The 12090-nt window shown below is 43.1% G+C and overlaps 1 protein-coding gene and 1 pseudogene across 1 annotated transcript; one reads left to right on the forward strand and one right to left on the reverse strand.

The window, feature by feature from the left end:
- Positions 1-6662: 6662 nt before the first annotated feature.
- On the reverse strand, positions 6663-7991 carry LOC112230121 (annotated as a pseudogene).
- A 1238-nt stretch (positions 7992-9229) lies between these two features.
- trappc5 (trafficking protein particle complex subunit 5) lies at positions 9230-11375 on the forward strand. Its single transcript, XM_024396576.2, has 3 exons — positions 9230-9317; positions 9714-9986; positions 10226-11375. Exons 2-3 carry the CDS (start codon positions 9717-9719, stop codon positions 10520-10522), a joined length of 567 nt encoding a protein of 188 aa, XP_024252344.1. The 5' UTR covers positions 9230-9317; positions 9714-9716; the 3' UTR covers positions 10523-11375.
- Positions 11376-12090: the final 715 nt, after the last annotated feature.

Below are 12090 nucleotides of genomic sequence, written 5' to 3' on the forward strand. Positions count from 1 at the left end.
GAACTAACTGCTCCTCCATGAAGAGTGATGTGAATTGGTTCATTCCACGAACTAACTGCTCCTCCATGAAGAGTGATGTGAATTGGTTCATTCCACGAACTAACTGCTCCTCCATGAAGAGTGATGTGAATTGGTTCATTCCACGAACTAACTGCTCCTCCATGAAGAGTGATGTGAATTGGTTCATTCCACGAACTAACTGCTCCTCCATGGAGAGTGATGTGAATTGGTTCATTCCACGAACTAACTGCTCCTCCATGAAGAGTGATGTGAATTGGTTCATTGCACGAACTAACTGCTCCTCCATGGAGAGTGATGTGAATTGGTTCATTCCACGAACTAACTGCTCCTCCATGAAGAGTGATGTGAATTGGTTCATTCCACGAACTAACTGCTCCTCCATGAAGAGTGATGTGAATTGGTTCATTGCACGAACTAACTGCTCCTCCATGGAGAGTGATGTGAATTGGTTCATTCCACGAACTAACTGCTCCTCCATGAAGAGTGATGTGAATTGGTTCATTGCACGAACTAACTGCTCCTCCATGGAGAGTGATGTGAATTGGTTCATTCCACAAACTAACTGCTCCTCCATGAAGAGTGATGTGAATTGGTTCATTGCACGAACTAACTGCTCCTCCATGGAGAGTGATGTGAATTGGTTCATTCCACGAACTAACTGCTCCTCCATGGAGAGTGATGTGAATTGGTTCATTCCACGAACTAACTGCTCCTCCATGAAGAGTGATGTGAATTGGTTAATTCCACGAACTAACTGCTCCTCCATGGAGAGTGACGTGAATTGGTTAATTCCACGAACTAACTGCTCCTCCATGGAGAGTGATGTGAATTGGTTCATTCCACGAACTAACTGCTCCTCCATGGAGAGTGACGTGAATTGGTTAATTCCACGAACTAACTGCTCCTCCATGGAGAGTGATGTGAATTGGTTCATTCCACGAACTAACTGCTCCTCCATGGAGAGTGATGTGAATTGGTTCATTCCACGAACTAACTGCTCCTCCATGGAGAGTGATGTGAATTGGTTCATTCCACGAACTAACTGCTCCTCCATGGAGAGTGATGTGAATTGGTTCATTCCACGAACTAACTGCTCCTCCATGGAGAGTGATGTGAATTGGTTCATTCCACGAACTAACTGCTCCTCCATGGAGAGTGATGTGAATTGGTTCATTCCACGAACTAACTGCTCCTCCATGGAGAGTGATGTGCTCTTTTTGATCATTTGTTTTTGTTGGCCAAAGCTCTGCAGAAAGAGCGAGGGTTACTGAGCACAGAACCCAAAACCAGATGTCTAGAAAAGTTATCTAAATGGGAAGGATATACATTATACTTTACATAGAACAACAACATGCAATATAAACGAAAGTGCAGATGAGATTAATGAGACCTTAATTATGGTGAGGAAGCAAGTCATCTTAGATGATCGATAAAGTGGTTGTGTAGCTAATAGATTCGATATGATCCAAGTAAGGTTATTTTTCTAAAATGTCGAATGCTTGCAATCTCGTGCCTTTTCATTATGGGAACACCTTACTGAGAACAGGAAAAAATATATGATTTTTTTTTGATCGACTTGAATGAAGAATTCGCGTTTGCTATCGATATACTGTAGGTGAGTTGTGATTGCGAATAACTTAAAACTCTTGAGTAATACACATAGAATTAGGAATTAAAATGTATGTTATTGGACATTGTGACGGACATAGAATTATAATCTAGGTTCCTTATTGCGCACAGCGTGCGTACATTTCCGAGCACATGTATTTATCCTGTTGTATTATGTGCCACGGGCCAATCCTATTTCTCCCTAATGAATACAGATCCTCTAACATTTTTACGCGATGTCACTTGAAAAAAAAAAACGTAATTTATGATGCTTTATTGGCATTGGCAATTCACATACACAAGGGTTATAGAAATACATAAAACATGCAATACAGCAATAAATATGTTGATTAAACAAATCGCTTAGAAAATATAAGACAACAGGTTATTTAAAGTAGGCTATATGCAATTAATTACCTTATGAATCAATACGATTTACAGTATGCTTAGGTATCAACAATGACCAGTGTTGATATTTAACATCATACTGTACTTGTAATACATTGAAAGTGTATGTAAATAGCAAAATCAGTGTTGACTGAACAAATATGCCATGATTGTCAACCCAAGCTGATGAAGAAAATAAATAACATTACAAAATATTCATTATTACAATAATTCAATTAATAAGAATATTCAAAATAATGTTCAATGCGTTGAGTTTACAAACATTTGATTGAAATCGAGGAATTAGGCCTATTTAATAAATGTTTAATTAATATGAACTTACACACCTGTTAAACATTTCGCTCTCACAAACAGATCAATATGTTTTTCACGAATTGGACAGATAGCCAAGTTGTATAATTCATTAGCCAAAACAGTTTCAAAGTATTCCAATAGGGCCAATTGTCTCCCTACGCCCGCTAAAACGGATGTTAGTTTTGTGTTAAATGCGATGTTTACAGTAATTTAATTGTGGAACACATCCATCCTGGATCCTCTTGTAGCCTTGGTGACAGGAGTCATTCCTATGCCACTGGGTGTCACTGTCTCTCTCTCTCTCTCTCTCTCTCTCGACAGATGCAGCTATACTGATCACAAATAGAAATGCAACATGCTACAATTTCAACGATTTTACCGAGTTATAAGTTCATATAAGGAAAACAGTCCATTTAAATTTAAAAAATGAGTCCCTAATCTATGGATTTCACATGACTGTGCATAGGCCCGCCCACTGGGGAGCCAGGCCCAACCAATCAGAATGAGTTTTTCCCCCACAAAGGGGCTTTATTACAGACAGAAATACTCCTCCGTTTCATTAGCTGTCCGGGTGGCTGGTCTCAGACGATCCCACAGGGGAAGAAGTCAGATGTGGAGGTCCTGGGCTGGAGTGGTTACATGTGGTCTGCGGTCGTGAGGCCGATTGCCGCACTGCCAAATTCTCTAAAACGACGTTGGAGGTGGCTTATGGTAGATACATTTACATTTAATTATCTGAAAACAGCTCTAGTGGACATTCCTGCAGTCAAGCATGCCAATCACACACTCCCTCAACTTGAGACATCTGAGGTTTTTTGTTGTGTGACAAAATTGCACATTTTAGAGTTGCTTTTTATTGTCCCAAGGACAAGGTGCACCGGTGTAATGATCATGCTGTTTAAACAGCTTCTTGAAATGCCACACCGGTCAGGTGGATGGATTATCTCGGCAAAGGAGAAATGCTCACTAACAGGAATGTAAACACATTTCTGCACAATATTGGAGAGAAATATCAAATCAAATCAAATTTATTTATATAACCCTTCGAACATCAGCTGATATCTCAAAGTGCTGTACAGAAACCCAGCCTAAAACCCCAAACAGCAAGCAATGCAGGTGTAGAAGCACGGTGGCTAGAAAAAACTCCCTAGAAAGGCCAAAACCTAGGAAGAAACCTAGAGAGGAACCAGGCTATGTGGGGTGGCCAGTCCTCTTCTGGCTGTGCCGGGTGGAGATTATAACAGAACATGGCCAAGATGTTCAAATGTTCATAAATGACCAGCATGGTCCAATAATAATAAGGCAGAACTGGAGCAGCAGCACGGCCAGGTGGACTGGGGACAGCAAGGAGTCATCATGTCAGGTAGTCCTGAGGCATGGTCCTAGGGCTCAGGTCCTCCGAGAGAGAGAGAGAAAGAAAGAGAGAAAGAGAGAATTAGAGAAAGCACACTTAAATTCACACAGGACACCGAATAGGACAGGAGAAGTACTCCAGATATAACAAACTGACCCTAGGCCCCCGACACATAAACTACTGCAGCATAAATACTGGAGGCTGAGACAGGAGGGGTCAGGAGACACTGTGGCCCCATCCGAGGACACCCCCGGACAGGGCCAAACAGGAAGGATATAACCCCACCCACTTTGCCAAAGCACAGCCCCCACACCACTAGAAGGATATATTCAACCACCAACTTACCATCCTGAGACAAGGCTGAGTATAGCAAAAGAAAAGATTTCCGCCACGGTACAACCCAAGGGGGGCAACCCAGACAGGATGACCACATCAGTGACTCAACCCACTCAGGTGACGCACCCCTCCCAGGGCCAGTATGAGAGAGCCCCAGTAAGCCAGTGACTCAGCCCCTGTAATAGGGTTAGAGGCAGAGAATCCCAGTGGAAAGAGGGTACCGGCCAGGCAGAGACAGCAAGGGCGGTTCGTTGCTCCAGAGCCTTTCCGTTCACCTTCCCACTCCTGGGCCAGACTACACTCAATCATATGACCCACTGAAGAGATGAGTCTTCAGTAAAGACTTAAAGGTTGAGACCGAATTTGCGTCTCTGACATGGGTAGGCAGACCGTTCCATAAAAATGGAGCTCTATAGGAGAAAGCCCTGCCTCCAGCTGTTTGCTTAGAAATTCTAGGGACAATTAGGAGGCCTGCGTCTTGTGACCGTAGCGTACGTGTAGGCATGTACGACAGGACCAAATCAGAGAGATAGGTAGGAGCAAGCCCATGTAATGCTTTGTAGGTTAGCAGTAAAACCTTGAAATCAGCCCTTGCTTTGACAGGAAGCCAGTGTAGGGAGGCTAGCACTGGAGTAATATGATCCATTTTTTTGGTTCTAGTCAGGATTCTAGCAGCAGTATTTAGCACTAACTGAAGTTTATTTAGTGCTTTATCCGGGTAGCCGGAAAGAAGAGCATTGCAGTAGTCTAACCTAGAAGTGACTAAAGCATGGATTAATTTTTCTGCATCATTTTTGGACAGAATGTTTCTGATTTTTGCGATGTTACGTAGATGGAAAAAAGCTGTCCTTGAAATGGTCTTGATATGTTCTTCAAAAGAGAGATCAGGGTCCAGAGTAACGCCGAGGTCCTTCACAGTTTTATTTGAGACGACTGTACAAGCATTAAGATTGATTGTCAGATTCAACAGAAGATCTCTTTGTTTCTTGGGACCTAGAACAAGCATCTCTGTTTTGTCCGAGTTTAAAAGTAGAAAGTTTGCAGCTATCCACTTCCTTATGTCTGAAACACATGTTTCTAGCGAGGACAATTTTGGGGCTTCACCATGTTTCATTGAAATGTACAGCTGTGTGTCATCGACATAGCAGTGAAAGTTAACATTATGTTTTCGAATGACATCCCCAAGAGGTAAAATATATAGTGAAAACAATAGTGGTCCTAAAACGGAACCTTGAGGAACACCGACATTTACAGATGATTTGTCAGAGGACAAACCATTCACAGAGACAAACTGATATCTTTCCGACAGATAAGATCTAAACCATGCCAGAACTTGTCCGTGTAGACCAATTTGGGTTTCCAATCTCTCCAAAAGAATGTGGTGATCGATGGTATCAAAAGCAGCACTAAGGTCTAGGAGCACGAGGACAGATGCAGAGCCTCGGTCTGATGCCATTAAAAGGTCATTTACCACCTTCACAAGTGCAGTCTCAGTGCTTTGATGGGGTCTAAAACAAGACTGAAGCATTTCATATACATTGTTTGTCTTCAGGAAGGCAGTGAGTTGCTGCGCAACAGCCTTTTCTAAAATTTTTGAGAGGAATGGAAGATTCGATATAGGCCGATAGTTTTTTATATTTTCTGGGTCAAGGTTGGTCCTTTTTTGATGAGCTGGTTTCCTGTAAAAGATTGCTGTAATGAGTGGTCAAGATAACACCGGATGAAAACGTGTCAGCAGCATCAATATCAACAGTGCACAAACAGCTTAATGTTGGTGTTTATCACTAATGTCTAATGTATGAAAAAGGGCACAATTGTATTGTGACTGAATAGTGTTCTGGCGCAACTGTGATGCCCTTTTTGATTGTGTTTAAACGGATACATTTGACATTGACTAACACTATAGTAGCCTATAATACTGAACAGTTTCTCACCCCAAAGTGCTCCCAGCCCCTGATCTCTGAGTAGAGTGCATCTCCTAGACAGGAGGTGTCCACCAGCTGCCGGTGCCCGTGGAGGGTGAAGTTGGCCTGCAGGCCCCCGCCGTCCACTGCACACTTGGCCAGGTGTTGGTGCACCAGATCCAGGGCGTGGCAGAGAGGAGGAGTAGTTGCCAATGAATGTTTATGATCTCACAACCCTGATTCCTGTTATAGAGTCTTGTCATTACATCTTGCTTCAAGTTATACCGTGTAACATCATGTCAAGATTTGCAACGTCTGCTTCCAGCTCACACTCTCAAACACGTGGATCCCCGTGAACGCAGTTCACTCCAGATCCCAATCACCTGAATTCTGATCACCTGTTCACACACCTGTATGTCATTATCGCACACTATTTAGTTCAGTTCTTTGCACCCCATCATTGTGAGGTGTTTGTTTTGTGACACACTTCTGTTCGGAGCTCTGTTTTTCCCGTAATTTAATCCTCATAGTTTTTGCCTGCCTCACTAACGATGCCTTTTGCCTGTTCCCTGCCTGTACTTTAGCCTATCGGATTTCCTGTTATCTACCTATTGCCTGATCTCCTGGACGACGTAACTAGCCTTTTCCCTGCCTGTACTGTTGCCTTTTTGGACCCCCTGTGTATGACCTTCTGCATCCCCGTGGACCCAGCTACCTGCCTCCTCCTGTGGTCCTTTACAAAGAAACACCTGCTGCGCCCTGCCCTTGAAACCAGCTCTCTGTCTCCAATCGTGTTCATTACACTATGATATGACTGCTTCAGTAATTGTACAGGACACTTGTCTCCATCTATGAAGCTTCGTATAAAAGGTTTGTTAATATCTGCGAATGGATGAGGGGGTCAAAGGTCACCTATATACTCTTCATATTTACAGGCCAATTTTCTGTAGACTTCAAATGAATAGCCATTAATCACCTACAATTTCATAATTACAGGGGTAAATGATTCCCTCTCCCCCATCCTGAGACCCACCCCAGTACCTGTGGACAAATTCCAGCATTCTGTCTCTCACTGCTTTTTCCACCCCTGTATCCTTGGCTATCCACTGATTGTCCTCCAGCCTCCACACCAGGTATAGGGTCTCCATCACCTGCCTCTGGTTGTCCAGGGTGCCCAGCAGGGCTTGGGCAATCTCCCTGCACTTGGGGCCGATGTGGCTGGATACAATCCCCAGGTCTTGCCCCTCCAGGACATGGTTGTAGTAACCCTTCATCACCTTGTTGAGTTTACTAGGCTGTTCAGAGGGGGCCAGATCCATGGCATCTGGTGGCAAGATCCATGCCCAAGATGGACCCCTCAATTCCCCCTTTGATGGGTGGGCACCCGCGACAGCTGGAACACCCTGGAGTGGGTCACTTTTGTCCCAGCAGCCGTCCAGCCCCAGACGCTGAGCGGGTGGAAAGTCCTGGAGGCTAAGGAACGACAACCCTATGTTTTTGGCCAAGGTGAGGGGAAACATGCCCAGAGGAAGTGTGTCCTCCAGCTTAGCTTTCAGACCCACCTGGATGCCTAGAAGCATGGGAGCAATGGCCACTGTGGTGCCATCTTGGGTCAGAATGACCCCTCTCTCCTCACCACAGTCGGTGGATGGCTTTGTCGAAGAAGCCAAAGAGAGTAGTGTCAAACACGGAAGTGTGGGTGTGGCTGGTGTTGTTGGAGGCCCCCAGGAGGTGCAGGGTGAGTGGGTCCTCACCAGGGCTAGTGGGGACAGGTCTGGGTTAGAGTCCTCAGCCTGCTCAACTGCACTGATGAAACGGTCCATGTCCCGCAGGTGGTCCTCTGAAACTAAAACAAATGTTTTTCGTTCATGCTACAACTGGCTCAGTGCAAACAGCCACCTGGGGCTTCATTCATACTATCTTGGGGTATTTAATGTTTCGTACACCAGTTAAATACTAGTGACTTTTTCTGTTCAATTGAGCTCTCAGTTTAACGATAGAAGCATATGTTGCCAATGAAGATGTGTACGGACAACACAGTATGGCAGCCATACTTTCAGACATATTAACCCAAATGAACATGTACTGTAATTTCAGTCCATTAACACAGGCTGCCTGAACAGAGAACGCTGTAGCACGTTCCAGCCACAATGAAGAGCCATAGAATCACTGTAGTCATTCTGAGTGCAGCTGTATCACACCAGATCCAGAGGCTAAACTAAAACCCACAAACAATCCCCAGACAAGGTCAACCCAGGCTGCCGATGAGAGTTGTAATCTTCTTATCTCTTACAGTCCAACGTTCTGTTATGACAAACCACAACCACTCATGACAAACCACAAGCAGAATGTCCAGGTGCTCAATAAGGCTTTGTATCAAGTACCTAAAGCTGGTTTCACTTCCCACTTCGGGGAATTAATGTGTTTGTAATGTGGTGTCCCAATAGATGAAATAACTCTCCAAATGTTGATTAGTTCTTACCCAAAGTCAAAGTTTGTCATCAGAAAACAAATAAGGCCCTTTCAAGCTTGTGACGAGATCAGGCTTCAAGGGACAAGAGAAGTGCTGAAGTTATGCTGGTTTGTATTAGCCATCACAGTATTATTTCCATTATATACATCTATTACATCCACCTTTCACACATATGGATGTAATTACACACACATATACACAGACACACACAGATGGTGAAGTCTGGTAAATGTGTTCCACGATGCATAGAGGAGAGGGGCGGTCTGTTTACCATCAATGTCAGGGAAGCCCAGTAACCTTACTGGAAATTACACTTTCAAATTCCCCAAAAAACAAATTCCCAAAAAACAAGCCAATGTAGTAGGCAGACACTATAATAAGTGCATGTATGCTTTTTCAGATGACAGTAACGTTCCTGACTCATGACATTAGTGTCCCATGGCAGGTGGTGTTCATTGGCTTATGAGGTTTTGGTGGTTGGGAGTAAAGGGGAACAAAGTCTATTACACTTGAGTGACTGCTGCATTGAGAATAGCAGCCAATGTCTGTTTGTTTTGTGTTTTTTTTCCATCCCCAACCCTTTTGTTCTCAATGTATGAGTTGAATTTTGGCCCCTATGTTAATTTTCCTTTTGTGACATTAAGAAAAACATCCATTACCAGCAGATAAATGGGACAATAGTGGCCTCTACTGGATGATAATTAGCTATTTTTTTAATCGTTTGTATAGGTTTAAAAAAATCTATTTAAAATAATGATTTATGAAAACTGTAATATTTAAAATAATTGTATCAATACCATAATGTTTAAACGGAAGTATTTCAACATTAATATCGTAATCCGTCACTGTGACGTATCCCCCGGAACAGGAAGTAAAACGTGTTTGACAATTGTTCTGTTAAGAACAACAACAGAAATTGGTGAGAAAGATTAATTTGAATCATTTTATTATAGTATTTGCTATGTTTATTTCTTCTTTGTGCATGTTTTAGAGTCACCTTTCCACAATGTGTGCTCATTGAACGAAATAATCCTTGTTTTTATTCATATTCTGTTCAAGAGTATCTAACCGTAGTAGCATGTTTGCTGGTGTGTTGAAATGGATGACTGGGAAAAATCATTTGAACTGTCATCCAACTCGGGCATCCTTCTGGAGTTAATAAGACCTGAAGATCACTTATGTCATGATTTGACCTCGTTTTTTGCAGAGTTCCCAGTTGTCTTGAAAGCACCAACAGTCATGCGCAGATATTTTATTATACACCAGCATTCTGATGTTGTTGACAGTCACTCACTCTCCTCACTTTCCCGTGTAGAAAATGGAGACTCGCTTCACCAGGGGCAAGTCTGCGATTCTAGAGCGCTCGCTCACCAGACCCAAGACTGAGGTCAGCGTGAGCGCATTCGCCCTGCTCTTCTCTGAAATGGTGCAATACTGCCAGAGTCGGGTGTACTCTGTGTCCGAGCTGCAGGCACGCTTGGCAGACTTGGGTCAAGGCGTGGGGGCCAGCCTGTTGGATGTGCTGGTGTTGAGAGAGAAGAATGGAAAAAGGGAAACCAAAGTGTTGAACATACTGCTCTTCATCAAGGTATGACCAAGAGAACTGAGATTCACATACTAGACTTTTTCATTAGTGTAATAACAACCTATGTTTGACATTATACTACCATTAGGCTATAATGTAACACAAATATAGCCTCAGTATACATGGCTCTTGGCTGTAGCAGCGACTTGACCTCCACTTCAACAGACCTGGCCTCTGACATAAGCATAAACACAAACAAACCTTCACCTTTCTCTGTCTTCCATTCCCGCTCGATTCCCCAGGTGTCGGTGTGGAGGGCCCTGTTCGGCAAGGAAGCGGACAAGCTGGAGCAGGCCAACGACGATGACAAGACCTACTATATCATTGAGAAAGAGCCCCTGATCAACGCCTTCATCTCGGTGCCCAAAGAGAACAGCACGCTCAACTGTGCCGCTTTCACCGGGGGCGTGGTGGAGGCCATTCTAACACACAGCGGCTTCCCCGCCAAGGTCACGGTGCACTGGCACAAGGGCACCACTCTCATGATCAAGTTTGATGAGGCCGTCATCGCCCGAGACAAGGCACTGGAGGGTAGATAGAGTTCAGAGTTAGTAGGAAGTGTGGACTGAGATGTAAAAGGGATGTACTGTATACCCTATTGGCTGTATAATGTATAGTGCTTCCTTTCCTATTCCCTATTCATTTTATTGTCCTGACAGATGTGGAAGATCGGAGAAAGTACTCACTTTCACTTCCCTATCTGTTGGCAAGGTCAACATACTTACTTGAATATTGCTACGTGGGCGGAGCCAGTTTTTACAACAATGCATCCATTTGTGTACATGGTTACAGAACTTCCCTACTATGACTAACCCACTATAACTACATTATACTTCTTCCATTGCCGTAAATTAACTTTATGGCATTTGCAGAAAGTACACAGATTTTATTCAGAAACGTTAGCTTTGCGAGTTATTTGACCTATTCGGTGCATTTGAATCAGTGAGGACAATGACATAGAACAAGGAAAGGAAGCTAGTTGATAGTACGGTATTCACTATTTCAAAGGACCTACTCTAAAGGCAGATGAAAGGGAGGAGTAACAGTATGGAAAGAGAGGAGTGTGGCTTGAGCAGCTCAATAGTTCACTAATGAAAAAACAGAAATGGTCACAATTGAATGCGCTTTATCCTGGACTGTTCAGCAAGATGTAATTTTTGTAAAAATGGAATCCCCTGATTGAACAGAGTTATCTAGCACTGTACAATGGTATGCACTTCAGTCTTATTTGTAATATCTTATGGGTGGGAAATGTTACAATGCTCCCCATTTTAGACCTGATGAATCATTGTGTCATTGTAAATATATGTGTGGCTGCTTTAATGTTCACAACTTATTTGGTGCTTGTATATTGCTTTGTCAAAATGGAAATAAATACTGTCAAACCTGAAATAATGCCTTTGTATTTAATTGAAATTACCAAGAAATGTAATGTTTACATTTGCCATATGGACCAGAAATTCCATGATAATAAATAATTGTGTCAATAACAGGTCTCAAGTTATACATAATTAGATGTTTAGCTTGGTATGTGTTTTACTATTGTCTGCAATTAAATGTTGGCCAGAGGCTGCAAAGAAATGGCAAAGTTGAAGTGGGAGAACGAAACCTACAGAGAGATGAACCTGGAGAAGAGTCCCCTAAGCAAGCTGGTCCTGGGGCTTTGTTCACAAACACAAAACAGAGCCCCAGGACAGCAACACAATTAGACCCAACCAAGTCATGAGAAAACAAAAAGATAATTCTTTCCAATGTGTCAAGTTAACAAAAAACGGCGCAAACTAGAACGCTATTTGGCCCTAAACAGAGAGTACACAGTGGCAGAATACCTGACCACTGTGACTGACCCAAACTTAAGGAAAGCTTTGACTATGTAAAGACTCAGTGAACATAGCCTTGCTATTGAGAAAGGCTGCTGTAGGCAGACTTGGCTCTAAAGAGAAGACAGGCTATGTCCACACTGCCCTTCCTAACCTCCTGCCAAATGTATGACCATATTAGAGACACATATTTCCCTCAGACTACACAGACCCACAAAAAAAATCTTTAAAAAAAAAAATCTATTGGGTGAAACACCACAGCAATATTTGTGACCTGTTGCCACAAC

The sequence above is a fragment of the Oncorhynchus tshawytscha genome, linkage group LG32 (assembly GCF_018296145.1).
Source record: "Oncorhynchus tshawytscha isolate Ot180627B linkage group LG32, Otsh_v2.0, whole genome shotgun sequence".
NCBI classification, from domain to species: domain Eukaryota; kingdom Metazoa; phylum Chordata; class Actinopteri; order Salmoniformes; family Salmonidae; genus Oncorhynchus; species Oncorhynchus tshawytscha.

Coding starts and splice junctions, on each gene's coding strand:
- trappc5 (XM_024396576.2), top strand. CDS start 9,717: ATGGAGACTCGCTTCACCAGGGGCAAGTCTGCGATTCTAGAGCGCTCG. Junction 9,987..10,225: donor ACATACTGCTCTTCATCAAG/GTATGACCAAGA, acceptor TCGATTCCCCAG/GTGTCGGTGTGGAGGGCCCT.